A 19,691-nucleotide genomic window follows, 5' to 3' on the forward strand; every position below is an offset into this window, starting at 1 on the left:
AATAAATCATATAAAAAATAAACAAAAGCAATGAGAAAATGTCCTTGGGTGAGGGTTAAAAAATTAAAAGCAAAAAGCAAGACCAATCCACCCAGCCATGGTTGTCAGAACATGGAGGCAGCTAGAATGCACACCTGAAATTTTGGTATATGCTAATCAACCTAGCCCTGGACTTAGCCATTCCCAAAGAATATGCTGATGGACTTAATCCATTCCCAGGGGAAATGGTAATGGACCTAGCCAGATATGTTAATTAACCTAGTGTGTGTTGGGGGGAAAGCCAAGTGATATAAATGACCTACTGAATATGTTGATAAGTAAACTCACCCTCACCGAAATGTGTGGTTGACAAGTATTAAAAAAGGGCCTGCGGAAATGCTGGTGGGACTCCTATGGGCCCACAAGGAGGACTGGGAGTCCCCATTCCCTGTTCCCCATTCCCTGGTCCCATTCCCATTCCCATTCCCATTCCCATTCCCATTCCCCTTGCTCCTACAGGCCCTTGAGTTCGTCCAGGAGCTGCCTCGCCCCTCCCCCTCCCCCTTCCCCCTTTTTCCCCTCAATAAACCCATTGCCTAATCCCCCCCTGCCAAAGAACTCTCTCATGCACTACTGATGGAAATGTAAAGTGATATTATTACTTTAAAAATGTTTTGCCACTTCTTATAAAGCTAAATATATACTTCTCATATTACATGACCCATCAGTCTTGCTTTTAGGTATTTAACCAAGAACTAAAAATCTATACCCACAAAAAGCCTTGTACATAAATGTTCGTATCACCTTAATTCAGAATAACACCAAGCTGGGAACATCCCAAATACCCACCAACAGGTGAATGGCTAAACTGTGATATATCGATACAAAGCAATACCGCTCGGCAATGGAACAGAACAAGCTACTAACAATACATGCAACAGTGTGAATGAATTTCAAAAATATGTTGAGCAAAAGAAGGCAAACACAAAAGGGCATATGTTGGATGGTTCCATTTAGATGAAATTCTGGAAAAGGCAAAACTAACTTACAGTGACAGGAAGCAGGTCAGCAGTTGCCTGAAGCCAGGAATGTGGGAAATCGGTTGCAAAGGGCACCAAGGAACTTTTGAAGGTTAGAGAAATGTTCTATATTTTTATTATAGTGGTGGTTACACAGGTACAAACATTTCTCAAAATTCATTGAGTTGTATAATTTTATACATTTTATTATATATAAACTATACTGCAATAAAACTGATTAAAATTGTTTAAAAAGCAAACTGCAAAAGAGTACACACAGGCATTGCTCTCTTTGCATGGCAGTGAAGGACTGTAACAATGACCATGCAAGCTGAAACTGTAAGGTGGTCTTAATAATCAATGAGGGAAATTATGATTGTTTCATCACCTTTAAAATTTTTAATGAAAACATTAAAAACTCTCTCATAGTGAAGTAAAAAATAATAAAATAGTTACTTAGTACATTGTAATCTAAAATATTAGAACCAGTGAGAATTACCACATGAAAATTAAAACTAAACTATAGGACAATCATCATTCAGAACCATCAGAAATTGAGCTGGATGGAAGTCCTACAACTATAGAATTAAAGAAGAAACTACACTAAGACTGATAGGAGAGGTGGAGGTGCAGAAAAGGCTGGTCTTACATGCATATGTGGCATATCAGATAAAAATCAGGAGAGATCTCTCAAGAGTGAGGGGTCCCAACCTCACAGCAGGCCCCACAGCCTAGGGTTGGGTTCCAGTGCCAGGAAGATAAGTCTCCATAACTTCTGGCTGTAAAAACCAGTGGGGACTGAGGCTGTGGAAGACAGAAACTTCTAGAATCTTAGGCAATTCCTCTTAAAGGGCCTGCATGCAAACTTACTTGGACTCATTCCCTCTGAGCTCCAGCACTGGGGCAGCAGATTAAAAGGCATCAGAGACATTTAGGGAAGAACCAAATTGTCTGGCATCAGGGCAACAGCTGCAGGGCATCTTTCTCCCAGACAGAAGTGCTGGCCATTGTTCCTTTTCTGAGACCTCCCCGCACAGAGACAGCAGGTGGGGACCATATCTGAGACTCCATCAACCTAGCTTACACTGTTTTCCCCACCCTGGTGATTCCCTGAGGCCCTGCCCCACCCAACTTTCAGGCCCACCCAAGCTGTTTCCAGTGGTTTTTCCATACAAAGGGGTCTATCTTCAGATTTTCCTATATTCTCTCAAAGAAGCAGCATCAGTCTTCAGCGAGTCCTGTCTCTCTAGCTAAGTGGCCCCAGGCCCAGCAGTAGCAGAAGCCAGCCTTGGTCCACAGCTTGGCCTCTCCTGGGCACTTCCAAGCCTAGCCCAAGTAGCAGACATCTGCAGATCGCTTTATAGCTAATGCCATGTGATCCCAGACAGAACACAGGCGGTGGCTGACCTTGGATGTGCCAACAGCAATCAAGGCTCAACTACAAGCATAGGATATATACATCCCACATACTAGATGCACCTTGAGTACCCAGCTAGGGTAATAGGGGAGGCTGTGCCACTGGATTCTACAGGAGACCTACTACATTAACCCACTCTATCAAACCTGGGAGACATAGTAGCTCTACCTAATACATAGAAACAAACACAGGGAGGCTGCCAAAATGAGGAGATGGAACTTGACCCTAATGAAAGAACAGAACAAAACTCCAGGAAAAGAACAAAACAAAATGGAGAAAAGCAATCATCAGAGGCAGAATTCAAAACATTGGTAATAAGTATGCTCAAGGAACTTAGTGAGAACCTCAACACCATAAAAAATATCTAGTCAGAAATGAAGGATACACTAATGAAATGAAGGACAATTTACAGGGAATCGATAGAGTGGATGAAGTCAAGAAACAAATCAGTGATTTAGAACATAAGGAAGCAGAAAACAACCAATCAGACAGCAAGAAGAAAAAAGAATCCAAAAAAAAAAAAAAATTAAGATAGTGTAAGGAGCCTCTGGGCGCCAGAAAAAGAAGAGAAAGAGCAAGAAATTGGAAACCTTTTTGAAAAAATAATGAAAGACAGCTTCCCTAACTTGGTGAAGGAAATAGACATTCAAGTACAGGAAACACAGAGAGTCTTAAACAAGATGGACCCAAAGAGGACCACACCAAGACATATCATAATTAAAATACCAAAGATTAAAGACAAAAATAGAACATTAAAAGCAGCAAGAGAAAAGAAATTACATACAAAGGAGTTCCCATAAGACTATCAGCTGATTTCTCAAAAGAAACTTTGCAGGCAAGAAGGGGCTGGCAAGAAATATTCAAAGTGATGAAAAGCAAAGACCTACAGTGAAGATTACTCTACCCAGCAAAGCTATCATTTAGAACTGAAGGACAGATAAAGAGCTTCCCAGACAAGGTAAAGCTAGTATTATATGAAATGTTAAAGAAGAATAAATTTTAAATGTGAACAATAAAATGGCAACAAATACATATTTATCAAAACTGAATCTAAAAAACAAAATAAACAAACAAGCAGAACAGAAACAGAATCATAGATACAGAGGTTGTTTTGAATGTTGCCAGTTGGGAGGAGGTCCAGGGGGGGATGGGTGAAAAAGATGAAGGGATTAAGAAGTACAAATAGGTAGTTACAGAATAATCATGGGGATGTAAAATACAGCATAGGGAAAAGGGTAGCCAAAGAACACATATTCGGGACCCATGGACATGAACAATGGTGTGGGGATTTCCTGAGGGAGTGGGGCAGGGAGCTGGGTGATGGGGAAAAAGGAGGGAAAATTGGGACAACTGTAATAGCATAAACAATAAAATATAATTAAAAGTGAATTAAAGCCCTGGCTGGTGTGGCTCAGTGCACTGAGCACCAGCATGTGAACCAGAAGGTCGCTGGTTCAATTCCGTCAGGGCACATGCCTGAGTTGCAGGCCAGGTCCCCAGTTGGGGGCGTATGAGATGCAACTGATCTATGTAGCTCTTGCGCATCAATGTTTGTCTCCCTCTCTTTCTCCCTCCGTCCCCCTTTCTCTAAAAATAAACATATAAAATATTTTTTTAATGAATTAAAAGATCTTATTTCTTTTTGAAAAACTTATTAAGAAGAGGATTTAGCTTCTTCTGTAATTTACAGCATAGAACAAGCATTCTTTCTATGCCTTGGCAAATTGTCATACCCCTTTCTAAGTTTAGATCAACTTCCAACACATCCTTTGAGTTTTCAATGGCAAGAAACAGTTCTGAGAGATACTTAAATGTGAAATTTTTTTGCTGGTGTCATTTTTTTCTAGCACATCTTCATCCTTTTCATCACAACCACTTTTCTCACTCATGTTTCTAAGTTCACTTTCACTAAGTTCCTTTGGCTGCATGTCTAGAGACTCTTGAAATCAGCAGTATCAACACTCCGTGGCCAGCTATTTCTTCTGCAACTCTATGTTTAATTCAAGTTCATTGACAGCATTACGTATCACTTTTGTTTCCTGACTGCACTTCCATCTTTGTTGGTCAATTCACCCTATAAATTTTTTAAAATGTGACATGGGTTGATCACTGGAAGACAAGAAGGCAATACAGCTACATGCTCTGTAGTCTGTGCATGAACTAAGTAACAGATACAGAGCAACTAAACACTAACAGACTGAAGAAGCCATGTGATCTGGTGCATATCTTTATTTGCAAAGCAATCTGTGGCCTGAAGGGCTAACAAAGAAATTTGTACTTTATGCCATTACTCAGTTAATATATTGTGGCAGCTGAAGTTTGAACTGTTTTTAGAAGACTGGTGTTATTTAAGTTGTGCATATTATAACTGTCCAAAGCCAGAACAGTAGGTTACCTTTTGTGTAAGAAAAAAGAATAAATAAGAAAATATAAATATATGTGATTATTTTTTAGCAAAAAGAAACACAAGGAGGATAATCTACAAATTAATAAAATAGATTATCTACAGTGGGTGCTATGAATGAGGCAGAAGATAAAGGAGCAACAATTTTCTGAGTATACTTTAAAAATAGTTTGACTTTATGTTAATGTTTTACATATTCAAAAAAATGTTACTGCTTTATATATTCAACCACTCTAATCAATTTTAAAGTGTGGAAAACTCTAAAACTGCATACAATAGAAATTAATAACCTTAACTTTATTTCAATGAATAACATAACCATACTGCAAGTAATACCCTGGCTGGTTTTGCTCAGTGGATTGAGCATCGGCCTGCGAGCTAAGTGTCGCTGGTTCGATCTTCCAGTCAGGGCACATCAGAGAAGGAAAACTCTGACTCTAAAAAACCTCCGCTGCCTTGCGGCATACCTCTTCAGGGGAAAGGCTAAGGGAGTAAACCCCGACAGAAAATCCGGAGCCGGAGTCCCTAAGGCGGTTTGACGTTGTAGTCAACACCGGCAACTCCTGCGGCGCACCTGAAGCCAAGCTGTATTGACTCCGTCTTTCCCTTGGACCCTTCAACTGCGAAGAGAGGGGGGGTCTGCTGCATGGGCAACAGCAGACCCTCCATATCACCCTGCCCAGGCTCTGTAGCTTCAGCTTCACTGGAGAGGACACTCCAGCGTCATCACAAGATGTCGATTCAACACAGGAGGAGACAGATACCGTGTCACTCCCGAGTTGGACTGCACAGCCATTCTCGGCGGTGCAGATAGACTCTTAAGAAGCTACACCATCGTCTCTCGAGACGGACGGCTGCCGACGACTGCAAGTAACTTTGAACATGGTTCTTCTACTATATACCCTTAGTTTAAAAACAATTGCCAGAAAATCTTTAATTCTGTAGGTTATAGCAATTCTGAAACTACTTTCTGTGTATTTTAGAACTGAATAAATATATTCATAATGTTGGGAGCTAGAGCCCTCACTTTTGGAAAACAAAATACAAAGATATAAAGGAGGAAGGCTAGAAAGAAACTGAATTGGAGGTATGAATTTGAACTCATGATTTTAAAGGTGTGTGTGTGTAGATGTAGATAGGGTGTATTTGTGTGTGTTTCTACCTCTGTCTGCTGAAAGGCCTAGAGACAGTGACAGCCCATTAGCAACGTGTACACCTAGCACCCATATCTTAGTTTCTAAATACTGTTCCCTACTAAGAAGTGGGGATTTTTGGATAAATGGCTTATTTCATGACTGGAGCAGGGAATGTGTAAGATAATCCTATAACACCTTACATCAGAAAGTAAGAAAATGCTCAAGAAAATGATAATATAGGGGTATAACAAAAAGACACAGAACCACTTGAATAGGCTCTTACTGGCAAAACAATTAGAAATAAAAGTAAATCTAAATCTAAAAAATAAAATAAAATACATCTAGGAATATTTAGCATCAAAATAAATAACAGAAATAATGAAAAAAACACATGAGCCATTAATGAATAAGTAAAAAATAAGGGAAAGTACTCCCTTACAGTGTAATGCCAACTAATAAATGTAGAAGAAATTATTATAAATGGAGTTAGAAAATCACTTCCCCTTGAGTGTGGGCTGGACCAAGTGGAATTGAATACAGCAGCAAAAGTGATAGCATATCACTTTCTAAATTAGGTTTACAAAAAAATTGTGGCTTCCACCTTGTTTCCTCTCTCTGGCTCTCTCCCTTACTTTCTCTGCTGAAAGCCAAATGATATATTCAGAGCTCCCAGGGGAGAGGTCCACATGGCAATGAACTGAGGTAGGCCTCCAGCTCTCAGCCAGCAAGGAACTAAGACCTTCATTTCAACAACCCCTGACGAACTGAATCTTACCCATAACTAAGTGAGAGAGATTAGAAGTGGCTCCTCTCCCAGTCAAGCCTTCAGGTAAGACAACGGCCCTAGCCGACACCGTGATTGCAGCCTTGTGAGAAACTCTGAGGCAGAGGCACCCAGACTCCTGACCCACAAAACGTATGAGATGATTGTTGTGTTAAGCTACTAAGTTTTAGGGTAATTTGTTACACAACAATAGATAACTAATATACTACTAAAAATGTCTAGTTTACACAAAATCACAAGGAAGCATAAAACAAACCAAATTAAGGGTATTCCTAAAAAATGGTTTATAGTCTTTTAAAAATATCAATGTTATAAAAGACAAAGAAAGGCTGAGGAACTCTTTTAGATTAAAGTTAACTAAAGAGACATCACATATGTGATCCTGGACTTGAAAAAATTACTCCAAAGGATTAGTAAAATTTTACTATGGACTATAGGTAATCATATTGTACCCATGTTAAACTTCTTGATCTTCATTATTGAAATTCAGTTACATAAAAGAATATCCTTGTTCTATAGAAATATACAATTAAGTGTTTAGGATTAATGAGACCTGATGCTTACCACTTACTCTCAAATGGTTTATAAAAACATTACATGTGTGTACACACACATACTTATACACTTATGTTTAAACAACACAAATATGTATGAAAATGATAAAAAGAATGAAAAGGAGAGAAATGATAAAGAAAATGTAGCAAAGTACAAAATATTAACAATAGTGAATCTGAGTGAAGTGTATATAGTTCTATGTACAATTCTTGCAACCCTTCTATAAATTTGAAATCTTTTCAAAATAGAAAGTTAAAAAGAAAACTTGCTGTGAGGGCATCTATCAAAATTACAAACCTATTTTCTCTTTGACCCAGCAATTTCACTTCTGGGAATTCATCCCAAAGATATACTGCATATGTATAAAATAATGTAGATACAAGGCTATTAAATGCAGTTGTTTGTAATAATCAACAATTGGAAACAATGCAAGGATCAATTAATTAACCAGGAGACTGATTAATATCACAGCAGAATATTAGGCAGTTTTTTAAAATATAGCTTTCTTTTGTATTAATATGGAAAAATTTTTAAAAGGTACATTGTAGAGTGAAGAAAGCAAGATATAGAACAGTGTATCTTTTTTGTAAGAAAAGTGGGAAAATAAGAACATATATCCACATTTGCCCATATTTGCATAAAGAAATGCTGGAAGAATACTTAAGAAATCAACAAAATGTTTACATACAGGAAGTAGGAGGAAACAGAGGTGCAATAGGAGTTGGACAGGAATGGGAATGAGATAATATATATCTATTACATAGTTCTGATTTTTGAATCATGTAAATTGTTTCCTATCCTAAAATAAAAAAATAAAAGAAAATTACTAAGATTGAGGTAGATGGCAGACCTATAAGGACTCAAATGAAAAGATGTCCCTGAGATATTAACTGTGGAAAGCGAGTTGAAGAACAGTGTATATACTATAAAATGATCCCTGTTGTACCAAAAAAAGCACACAAACATTTACATATACAAAAATGCTTGGAATAATAAGATATTAACAGTAGTGACCTCTTGGGGATGAGTCTGGAAGCAAGATGAGAGTGTAGGGGGGAAATATGATGTTCTATTTTCTTAAATACCTTTTTAAATTGAAGTATTGTTTTCATACAGTGAATTCAGTGAGTTTTGGAAAATGTATACATCCATATTATCCACCTCTCTATCAAAACATGGAAAAGGTCTATTCCCCCTTGGGGAAAAGAAGTTCTACCATCATTTGGTAGATATGATAGAAGTTCCACCATACTACTGGTTTCAAAGTGCTTAATTACTGTTAATTCATTCAAGAAATATTTATATTTGTAAGACTTTATTTATTTACTTTTAGAGAGAGGGAGAAAGAGAGAAGTATCAATGTGTGGTTGCCTCTCATGTGCTCCCAACTCTGGACCTGGCCTGCATCCCAGGCATGTACCCTGACTGGGAATCGAACCAGCAACTCTTAGGTTCTCAGGCTGGCACTCAACCCACTGAGCCACACCAGCCAGGGCAAGAAATATGTATTTAGAGCTTAACGGCATCAAGCGCTGTTTCAGGCCTTAAAAATGTAGCATGAAAAGATAAATAAATCTTTGTCATCAAGGAGCTCATATTCTTGTTGGGTAGACAGAGCTAACACATTGATGCAAAAGCAAATATATATCACATGAAAGTCATAAAAGAAAAAGTAGTGTTTTTTTAATATGGTTACTGAAGACTCTATAGGACTGTATGGGTATACAATGGAGACCCCCCAAAAAAACTCTGGAACTATCTTTTGGAGGGCAGGCCCCTTGTAGTATTTCCCCCGACTAAGTGAGTGTTCCAGGAACCCATCCGTATCAGTGTACCAGCTGGTGTTATTGTGAGAAGTTGAGTTTGGCTTCAGAGAATTTTTTGAAGACTCTTTCAACACACTAGTCCATTCATGATGGATGTTTTACTAGCATACCTGCCCACACTGCACTGAGTGTTCAGCAGTTTTTGACCAAAAACAACATGACCCCCCATGCCCTACTCTCCCTAGTCTCCCTATCTCATGATAAGCAATTGTTTTTTTGTTTCTCCAGATGAAAATAGTCCTCAAAGGAAGACGTTTTGCCAACCTAGAAGAGGTGAAACAAAAAATGACAGCACTAAAAGGCAGAAAAATCGACATATTCAAAAACTGTTTTGAGCAGTGGGCAAACCGTCTCAACAGGTGTATTGCATCAAGTGGAGAGTACTTTGAAGGTGACTGAAGTTTAAACATGTAAGAATAAATATACAGTTTTTAAATAAATAAATTCTGTTTTTTGGGGGTCCCCCCTCACACAATCTTCCAACGATTTTATTATTATTGCTATGTATCTTTTATCCTAAGCATTCCTTAGCTAATATTTTACTGTTTGTAAGCCAAAAACAAATGATGGAGGAAAACTGAGCTAAAATTTTTCCATGGAAAACATATAATCAAGCAAAAGAAAATTAAATAACAACAAATTAAAACAGCCTAATAAGTTTTAACCCAAACAGAATTCCAGAGGCAAAAAAAGAACTGGGCACCAAGACCAGTCTGAAGAGTGGAGTGAATACGAATTAGAAACAGTGAGGTTCTTCATGCGCTAGATGTTTCTAATAGTGAAAACGAGATCAGGAAGAAAAATAAAACACAGGTAGCTCTGCCATTAGCTCCAAAACATCCCATTCTAGAGCTATTGAGAAGCTTATCATGATCAACCTGTTAAGATTCTACCCATCTGAATAGATTATCATAATGGAAGAGATCAGAGTAAAAAAATGCAGACCACAACTCATGATTTTTCTGAAATCTATCCTTCACTAGTCTTCTGCAGCTTACAAAATGATACTTTTGTCCATCCAGTCCCTCAATTCAGAAACCTGGAAATGACTCAATCCCTCTTCTCTTTTATACATTGTATTTTTTCAGTCAAAGATATTTTATTGAGGATCTACCACTTGCCGGGCAACGATCTCAAGGAATATAATAAGTGACACTGAGAAATATAATAAACACGAGTCACTGCCCTCATGGAGTTTACATTCCAACCGTTCCATTATTGTCTTGCTGAGTTGATTTCTTAAATATATCTCCAATCTATCCATTTATTTCTATATCCACTGCCTTCCTTTTAATACATTCCAGTCCTGTTTCTTACCAGGAACATTGCCATAGTCTCCCATCTGTTCTCCCTACTTCCATTTATAACCTTCATATATCAAGTCACCACACAGCAGCCAGAGTAATCTTAAAAAAAAAAGTTCAAATCATTTCTTGTCACTGCCATGTTTAAAACCTTTCAACAGCTCCTAAGTATAAGGGTACCTAGAATAAAATCCAGAATATTTAATATGGTTTACAAGGCTCTACATCTTTTCCATATCTAGCCTCCCTAGCCTTTTTCAGTTGCTCACCTTTTCTTTTTTAGGACCTTTACACATGCTAGTCCTTTTGCCTGACATCTTCTTTTTTAATCCCCTTGTTACCTAGCTAACTTCTACTTATCTTTCAGATCTCACTCTAAATATCACTTCCTAGAAGAAGTCTTCTCTGACACTTTGGACTGTGGTAGCCCTTCCTATTGCAAACTGTCTTAGCATCATTGTTTTTCTCGTTGGTGGCATTTATCAGCCTTGTAAAAGACCATATCTTAGAATGGGGACCCAGTAAGGCGGGAATTGTATCTGCCTTGTTTATCGCTGCATTCTTGACACCTAGGACAGTACCTTGCATAAAGCAGAGAGTCAATAAACATTTGTTATATAAATGCATGAATGAACCACCCACTATTTGACTTGGGGTAGGCTCTTGTCTTTGGGTGGGTTCTTCAAACCTATACACTGCAGAGAATGGAAGCCTGAACTTATGCAGAGGTGGTTTAAGCTTAGGCTATATCCTCTTACTTGATATTCTCATACAGTATAGGAACAGAACACCCTGCACCTCTTGTTTTTCAAGAGCTTATGAAATATACAAAAGTTAATTAGTTTTTCTGTAAATTAGCAATCAACAATCAGAGAATAAAATAAAAATGCAATTTATGGTAACATCCGAAACCATCAAGTATGTAGGAATAATTTAATGAAAGATATTCAAGACCCCTACACAGAAGACTATAAAACATTGCTGACAGAGGTTAAAGAAGACCTAAGTAAATGGAAATATATACCATTCTTATGTATTGAAAGTCTCAATATTGTTGAGATGACCCCTCCTCCAATGAGTGTATAGGTTCAAGGCAATCCCATTCAAAACCAGCACAGGTTTTTCACCTCTGGAAAGTGACAAGATTATTTTAACTTATTTGGAAAGACAAAGAATCAAGAGTAGCCCAAACAATGTTAAAAAAAATTGGAAGACTACCTACCTGTCTTCAAGACTTACTATAAAGCTACAATAATCAAAACAAAAGGATAGACAAATAGAAGACAAATAGGTCAATGGCACATGATAGAGACTAGAAATAGACCCACATATATCAATCAGATTATTTTCAACAAGTGTGCCAAAACTATTCAATAGGAAAAAGAAAATCTTTAAAACAAGTGATGCTGCAAAAACTGGGCATCCATATGGGAAAATAGAACCTTGACCGTTACCTCTTTGAATTGCTACCTCATACCACATGTAAAAGTCAATTTTAAATAAGGTAAATAGAAAAGTCAATAGGCATCAAATAAGTGCCTTTTGCTCACCAGGAATATTCACTGCCTCCCTAATATACTGCTAGAGCAAGTATTACACAAGATACAGCCAATCCATGCCAGTGACACATATCTGTGGAAATGCTTGTCTATTCTTGGTTTCCAAACTTTAGCAATCCAGATTGAAGATGCCAAGTTATCTGATTTGCTGAATCCTTTTTAGAGACTAACATCCAGGTAGCATTTATAATAAAATTAACATAGCTTAGATGGACAACAGAATCTATGCCAATAAGGAACTCTACCATGACTAACCAATCAGACACACTTTTATGCATCTTACTACTAATATTCTCTTTCTCTTGACTGACCAGTAATTTTCCTTTCATTCTTTTCATTTTCTATATTTTCTACTTTACCTAATTTCTCTTCCCAAAAGTAACTGTTTCCTTTTTATTTTTTGGTATATTTTAGATTTCAAGTTTCTAAATCACTGACAGTGATATGGGGGATTTTATAAGCAAATGTTATTCTATAATTTTTGAAGTTTTTGTAAACTGCAAGTTCAGTGATGAGCTATGCTAACATTATTTGAATCCATTTGTACAGTGACCTGATTACAAGGAACAGTCCCTATCCAGCATTCTGTGCTAGTTAAAATTCACTTAAGGTATTAGAATTAGCCATGGAGGAGTAGGGCAGATAGCTGGTAGGTCCCATGTTGGAATATGAGATGCAGACTCATGCAATGGAGGCATCAGGAGGGTTGTTCTCGACCATGTAGATCACATGACAGGCCTGGTGAAAACTGGCACACTGTTGCTGGTGTCACCAATGCGTAAGATGACGCTTCTGTTGGGAAAGAGAGGAGATGCTTGCTTTTGTCAGTGGTCATGATGGTGACATTGTACTCCAGGGTCTACTCCAGGTTCAGACCACATCTGTTACAAGCTTGTACTAATTATTCATGGAAGATTACATTGTGAAAGATACATTTTCTTGTACTTCCCCATTTTCCCCCAAATCCAGATCCTGTGTTTTAAACAGACTGATTACTGGCCAAGGTGCAGAATCTTCAGAAATCATTGTAGAAATAGAAGTAAAAATCACCTCTAGGATTTTGTCATTAACATCTAGAATTTTGATCTCAGCTACACTGGGCAAATGGTTCTCCCCTGTTTCTTGCTTCCAAAACTGTGGAATATTTTTTAATATATATTTTTTAATGGAGTCACACTGTGTGACCTTTTTTTTTTTTAATTTAGATAATTTGTTTGTTTGTCTATTTTATTTTTAGAGAGAGGGGAAGGGAGAAAGAGAGGGAGAGAAACATCACTGTGTGGTTGCCTCTCACTCGCGCCCCCAACTGGGGACCTGACGTACAACCTAGTCATGTGCCCTGACTGGGAATCGAACTATCGACACTTGGCTCGCAGGCCAACGCTCAATCCACTGAGCCACAGCAGCCAGGTAATCTTTTTGTAGTCCAACGTACTTAAGGTTTTTATTTCTCCACTCTGGTGATCAAGGCCAAGCTGGATATGGGTAATCTGGGCTGCAAAGGCATACTTGATTTCCATTTTGAGGCTTTCGTTCATGTTAGTGGGCCTCACCCTCACCATGGAGGTGCCAAGGCGTGGCTTCTCAAAGGCTGGCCCTGTGTACATTTTGACTAAAATGAGGGGTGGGAGTGTTGTAATTGCATTGCTTCTGGGTGGGCCTCACCATCTAATGCTGACGGGAGTAAGTGACACAGGCTTTGGTTTTCCAGGTCTAGTAACTTCTTTAACACGAGTTCAATGTGCTTGTTTCTACTTTTGTTTTCTTTTACTTTGAATACAAATGTAGAGTTGCTGCCAAAGTGGTAATTTTATGAAGGAATTGCTTCCAATATCAGGACCTTCTGTAGATTCTACTGAAAATCTTGATCCAGGCTGGGTCAATTCACATATTTAACTCGGTAATACTCCTGCCAAACCAGGGGATATTATCATTTACATATTGGGTATTTATATTATATGAAAAACAATCCAGGGATTTTCAGCTACTGTTTCTAAACATATGATACAAACTATAATATGTAGGCACACCTTCTTCGGGTCCATTCTGTTACTTACAGGTAAGTCTCCACTTTCTTCACTTAAAGTGAAGCATAGGAAGATAAGAAAAGTCCTTGACATAATTTTATTGCTGGAACCAGAAGAAATATAAATCTCCAAACCTATCAAAAATATTGATCAACAAATATACTAATTATCTAATCTAAATTATCAATGAATATCCTAAAGCTAAGATCGATATTTTGCATAGCCATTAGCTTAAACTCTCACAGTCCAAACCAAATAAACTCCACTTTTCAGATTTCGATGACCCATTTTCCAGTTAAATCATCCTAGCAATCCTATTTGGATAAATGGATCCTTTGAATAATGGGATCCTTGTTTAGGTTACACTATGGTTCAGACAGAGAAAAATTAACACTCATAAAATTGTCTCATGCAAAAGACTCTTTCCCCAACTTTTATGTCTGCAAATACGGGCTTCTCAATTTAAAAAAAAAAATGTTTCTCGGCACTTACGATTTTTAAATTAGCTTTCATAACAATTTTAGAACAGTTTCACTTCTACCCACAGGTACCCACTGCACCGTCTGGAGAGGCACACAAATCATTATTACTTAACAGAATGTTAAGTGTGCTGACAATGAAAGCATGACTCCTTTTTTTCCATGAACAATGTAAAAAGTGGCTACTGTTAATTCAGTACATATTATCTATGAAGCATGTTATGAACCAGTGATGTGTTATCACTAGGCCTCACCATAGTTTTTCAAATTATATATTGTTATCCCTATTTTTCTGAAGCTGAAAGAGATTAAATAACCTGTCAAAGGTCACACAATTAGGAGTTACCTTGTTGCAAAGCTATTTTTCTATCATACTACATTTTAGAATACTGATATCAGGTAATCCCCACAGCACATACAGTATTCCCTCACTTATCGCTTGTATTACGTTCTAGACCCCCCCGTGACAGGTGAAAATCCACGAAGTAGGAACCTTACATTTATTTTAGTATTTATGTATATATATATATATATTTAAGGCTTTATAAACCCTTCCCACACACTTATAAACCATTCCCAGTCTCTTATTAACCTTTCCCATACTTTCATAAACACTACTTATGTTCTTAAACATATTCTACACTCTTAAACCTACGTAACTTTAACAACATTCATATACAGTACTGCAAAATCCCACAATATAGTGAAAAACCCGCGATAGATAATTAAATATAATATTTTTAAAAATCCCGCGATACAGTGAGGCCACGACAAGTGAACTGCGATATAGAGAGGGACTACTGTACATTTGTTCATTCATTCATTCAACAACCATTTAATGAAGTCTATTTAGCTCACATTGGAAGCATAGTTAAGATTTCTGATATCTGGGATATAGCCTATGGGTTATGATTATTCATTGCCCTAGCTCTTAATGATTATCACTAAAGCAGGTTAAATTAATGGAAGTCAGTATATTTGGACAATACTAGGTTAGCCTCCCAAATAATTTTTGTTGTATGTTCTGTATTTCCTTTGGAATTGACCACTATATGAAAATTGACCTTGTGATAAACACGTTGATAGTTTTTACAAAACAACAATAGTGACATTGCCCTCTATTCCCCTTGATATTGTTAAGAAACCTGTCTGATTTTAGGCCCATTGGATTATCTTTCAGTCTCTAAATGGTTTTCAATCTCTTTTATAAGTCTAGGTTTTAATTAACTATTGTATTTCTGAAAGTAGATAGGCAAGAATAAAGAAAATAATTAGGATGTTATGATTCCCTACCTTACAACACAATTCACCGAAAGAAACCAGGCTTCTCACAGGTTCCAGCAATTCTTTCTCATGAATAATGTACTTCAGCATTCAATTTCTTTTCAACATGCTACAATAAGCATAAGGTTCTCAGGAAACAGAATCTGTGCACGTTCCAGAAAATTTTCCATGTGTGTGAAAGTTGTGGGAAATTTAACATAAAAAAAGAGAATTACTGCAAATTTAACAAGGTACCAAAAAATGCGCTCAAAACACAATTTGTTAACTCTGAGTGTTCCATAAAGTCATCATTAAAATCATCAATGTGGATAAAATGGGCAAAAGACATATCTAACCTGGAAACACATATAGACATTTATTCCCAAAAGCTCTAATGGGGGTGAAAAAAAAATCACCTCTTCAGTTTTTCCTCATGAGAACAATTATACCGTTCACATATTTCAGTGAGAAAGTTTCAAGTGTGTAAGAAATTAATTTGCCATATTTGGAACTTCAGGAATGATTTGAAACCATGAAATGACTGAGGACACTGAGAAAGTCTAACTGTGTTTCCCTAATGACCAGAAGGAACCATTGCACTTCAAAGGAAACGGAAAGCACTTCATGAACTTTTTAGCCATTCAATGTGTAGTTGACGTCACTTTATTAATACCGATTGATTTAAAATATCATTTTAATCAAATTAGATTTATCCCCTCTGGAAGAATTTGTGTTCTTAACAAACAAACTGTCATCAGACGTTCAACATAAAAATGTTGCAAGGCCAGTGGAAAAGAAGACTAATTAAAAGCAGGAAGATTTTTATAGGTTGTAAATTAAATTAGAAAAACTAGACACTATTAACAAGTGCTTTATAAAGTGAATACACACATATATATTTATATATAACATATAAAAATACATGAAAATTTGTTATCAAAAAGCATGAGGGAAGGCCTGAAGGAAAGTGGCCGGATTGTCATTGGTGTCTGCCACATATACAAAATTTTATTGGTGCCTGCTTTATAAATGCCGAATATATACTTATTACCTACAATAAGAGATACTTTGCTCAAAGCTAAGAGAAGAATATTTGATACTAACTCACCTGAATTAATGTATAGTTATCTTTAGAAAACACCAAATCACCTGGCAGCAAAAGAGGCTCACTTTTCTCACAGCTCTCCTGGCTGATGAGCGTGTCTGCATAGTTGGGCTGTGGGAAGATCAGGTGACTCTTCCCCGAGTCCGCAGTGAGGGACACCTCGTGGGAATAGGTCTGCAGAAATGCCTGCACCCCATCCATACCCACAAAGTGCGAGGCGGGTATGCTTGCCAACCTCCCTCCTGAAGCCTGGAGCAGATGTGACTTATGCCAGCGCCTCAGCCTGAGCACCAGCAGCATGATGACAAAGGCGAGAAAGACACAGGAGACAGCAGCCACTGCCACCACCAGGTACAGTGTGAGGCTGGAGTCGTCAGGGTTGGCGGAGGGCTCAAGACTGCTCAGGTCAGCCAGGACCTCTGGGATGCTGTCAGCCACAGCCACAGTGAGGGTGACGGTGGCTGAGAGTGGGGGCTGGCCATGGTCCTGGACCGCCACCACCAGGCTCTGCTTGAGCGAGTCTCTGTCCTGCATGGCACGTGCAGTGCGCACCTCACCCGTGTGCAGCCCCACCACGAAGAGCCCTGGCTCGCTGGCCTTGAGCAGACGGTAGGATAGCCAGGCATTCTGGCCTGAGTCTCTGTCCACTGCCACCACCTTGGTCACCAGGTAGCCAGGTTCTGCTGAGCGGGGTGCCAGCTCCACACCGGTGGAACCATCAGTGGGGAGGGCAGGGTATAAGATCTCTGGCGTGTTGTCATTGTGGTCCAGTACAAACAGGCTCAGTGACACATTGCTGCTGAGCGGAGGGTCCCCACTGTCCTGCGCCATCACTTGTAGATGCAGGTCTTGGAGCTGCTCATAGTCGAAGGAGCACAGAGCATATAGAACCCCCGTGTCCGAGTTGATAGAGATGTAGGAGGACAGGGGAACTCCGTGGAAGGTGTCCTCAACCAGGGAGTAAGTGACCTGGGCGTTCTCTCCATAGTCAGGGTCATAGGCGGTCACAGAGACTATGGAGATGCCTCTGGGGTTGTTCTCTGGGATATAGGCGGTGTAGGAGGCATGAGAGAAGGCAGGCGGGTTGTCGTTGGTGTCTGCTACATTAAGTGAAATGTGAGTTTTTGTGGACAGGGGTGGACTTCCTTGGTCAGTGGCGCTCACCGTGATGTTGTAGCTAGGAACCAGTTCTCTGTCTAGGAGTGTGTCTGTCACTAAACTATAGTAATTTCCATAAGACTTTTCTAATTTAAAGGGCAGATTCCCTTGGATGAAACAGATCACTTGTCCGTTTTCCCTAGAGTCTTGATCATTTACATTTAAAAGGGCAATTAACGTCCCTCTGGGAGAATTTTCCAGAATGGAGCTGGAGAGAGAAGTGACAAGTATTTCAGGGGCATTGTCATTCACATCCAAAACTGTGATAAGGACTTTGGCTCTTGCAGAATACCCTGCGTTGTCCGTTGCTTGCACTTCCATCTCATAGAATCCTGATTCTTCGTGATTCAGCTTGCCTATTGTTGAAATCGCCCCTAAATTACAATTTAGCTCGAAAAGTTGGGCCGCCTTGTCGTCCACATACCGGAAGGAATACATCACTTCCGCATTGGCTCCTTCGTCAGAGTCGGTGGCGTTTACCAGAAGCAGGGTAGTGCCCACGGCCACATTCTCCGGAACGCTCACCCTGTATTCTGACTGAGCAAATGCTGGTGCATTGTCGTTCGCATCAAGGACCGTCACGCGGATGCGCGCGGTGCCAGTGAGCACTGGGTCGCCTCCGTCCGAGGCCAAGAGAACCAGGTGGTGAACCGCCTTTTCCTCGCGGTCCAGGGCGCGCTCCAGCACCAATTCCGGGTATTTGTTATCATCCGCTCCACTTTGCACCTCCAGGGAGAAGTGAGTATTACTACTGAGCTCGTAGCTCTGGAGAGAATTCTTCCCGATATCCGGATCCCAAGCGCGGGGAAGGGGGAACCGCATCCCAGTGGCTGCGTGTTCACTCATTTTTATTTCTAATTCACCTTCCCGGAAATAGGGGGCATTATCATTAATGTCCCTCACTTCTACCACCACCCCGTATATTTTCACTTTATCCGCCATCAGGATCTCCAGATTTAGTTGACACTTTATGGCCCCCATACAGAGCTCCTCCCGGTCTATTCTGTCCGCGGTGACCAAGCTGCCACTTTTCGGGTTCAGAGCAAAGAGCTGCGTCCTACCTGCGGAGACGATGCGGACTCCACGCTCCTCCAGTTCCCGGGGCTCCAGCCCCAGATCCTTGGCGATGTTGCCCACCCTAGAGCCTTTCTCAAGTTCCTCAGGAACTGAATAGTGGATTTGGGTGCATCGCGTTTCCCCAAGAATCCCCAGGAGAACTCCCAGCAGGACCAGCCCTTTGCAGTCCTGGTGCAGTTGCGCAGGAGTCATTGTCACTTTCCTGGAGGGTTATTTCCAATTCTTCCTTCGATCGCTGAAGTCAGGATCAGCACTTTGGTCCTTAAAATCGGTCAGCTGGGGCACCAGAGCTCCGCCGTTCAGTTTCCTCACAGTCCAGGAGAAGAGGGTTAGTTCTGTATGTGCTTTGTGCTCGGGCGCGCGTCCACTGCAAGCAGGATCTCTCTGCTTTTCTCTCCCTGATTGGTCAACAGCGGCGCTCAGAGTCCTAACCAAATATTGCACAATCTTGAACTCCTGGAAAAGCCTCTTGGTTTTCTTACCTCAAATGGCTCCACCTACTGTTCTTCAAACAGGGCTGGAAGTGAAGATGATACTTGTTTCAGTTGAAACTACAGGGAGCTTCTTTTTATTTCCCTGAAATGTTTCACACAGAGCCA

General features: G+C 39.5%; 1 protein-coding gene across 18 annotated transcripts in view; it reads right to left on the bottom strand.

The window, feature by feature from the left end:
• LOC150000631 (protocadherin gamma-C4) overlaps nt 1-19,691 on the bottom strand; it is a 160,099-nt gene that overhangs the window by 43,740 nt on the left and 96,668 nt on the right. The window contains exon 1 of one of the 18 annotated variants that reach the window (XM_090288141.1): nt 16,861-19,573. The exons of the other annotated variants lie outside the window; for them this stretch is intronic. Within the exon in view, the coding sequence (XP_090144267.1) occupies nt 16,861-19,284 (2,424 nt within the window). The 5' untranslated portion in view covers nt 19,285-19,573. Of the gene's footprint in view, nt 1-16,860; nt 19,574-19,691 lie in introns of those variants that run through there. 18 annotated transcript variants of the gene reach the window in all.

The sequence above is a fragment of the Furipterus horrens genome, unplaced genomic scaffold (assembly GCF_987537825.1).
Source record: "Furipterus horrens unplaced genomic scaffold, mFurHor1.1.pri manual_scaffold_10, whole genome shotgun sequence".
Lineage (NCBI taxonomy): Eukaryota > Metazoa > Chordata > Mammalia > Chiroptera > Furipteridae > Furipterus > Furipterus horrens.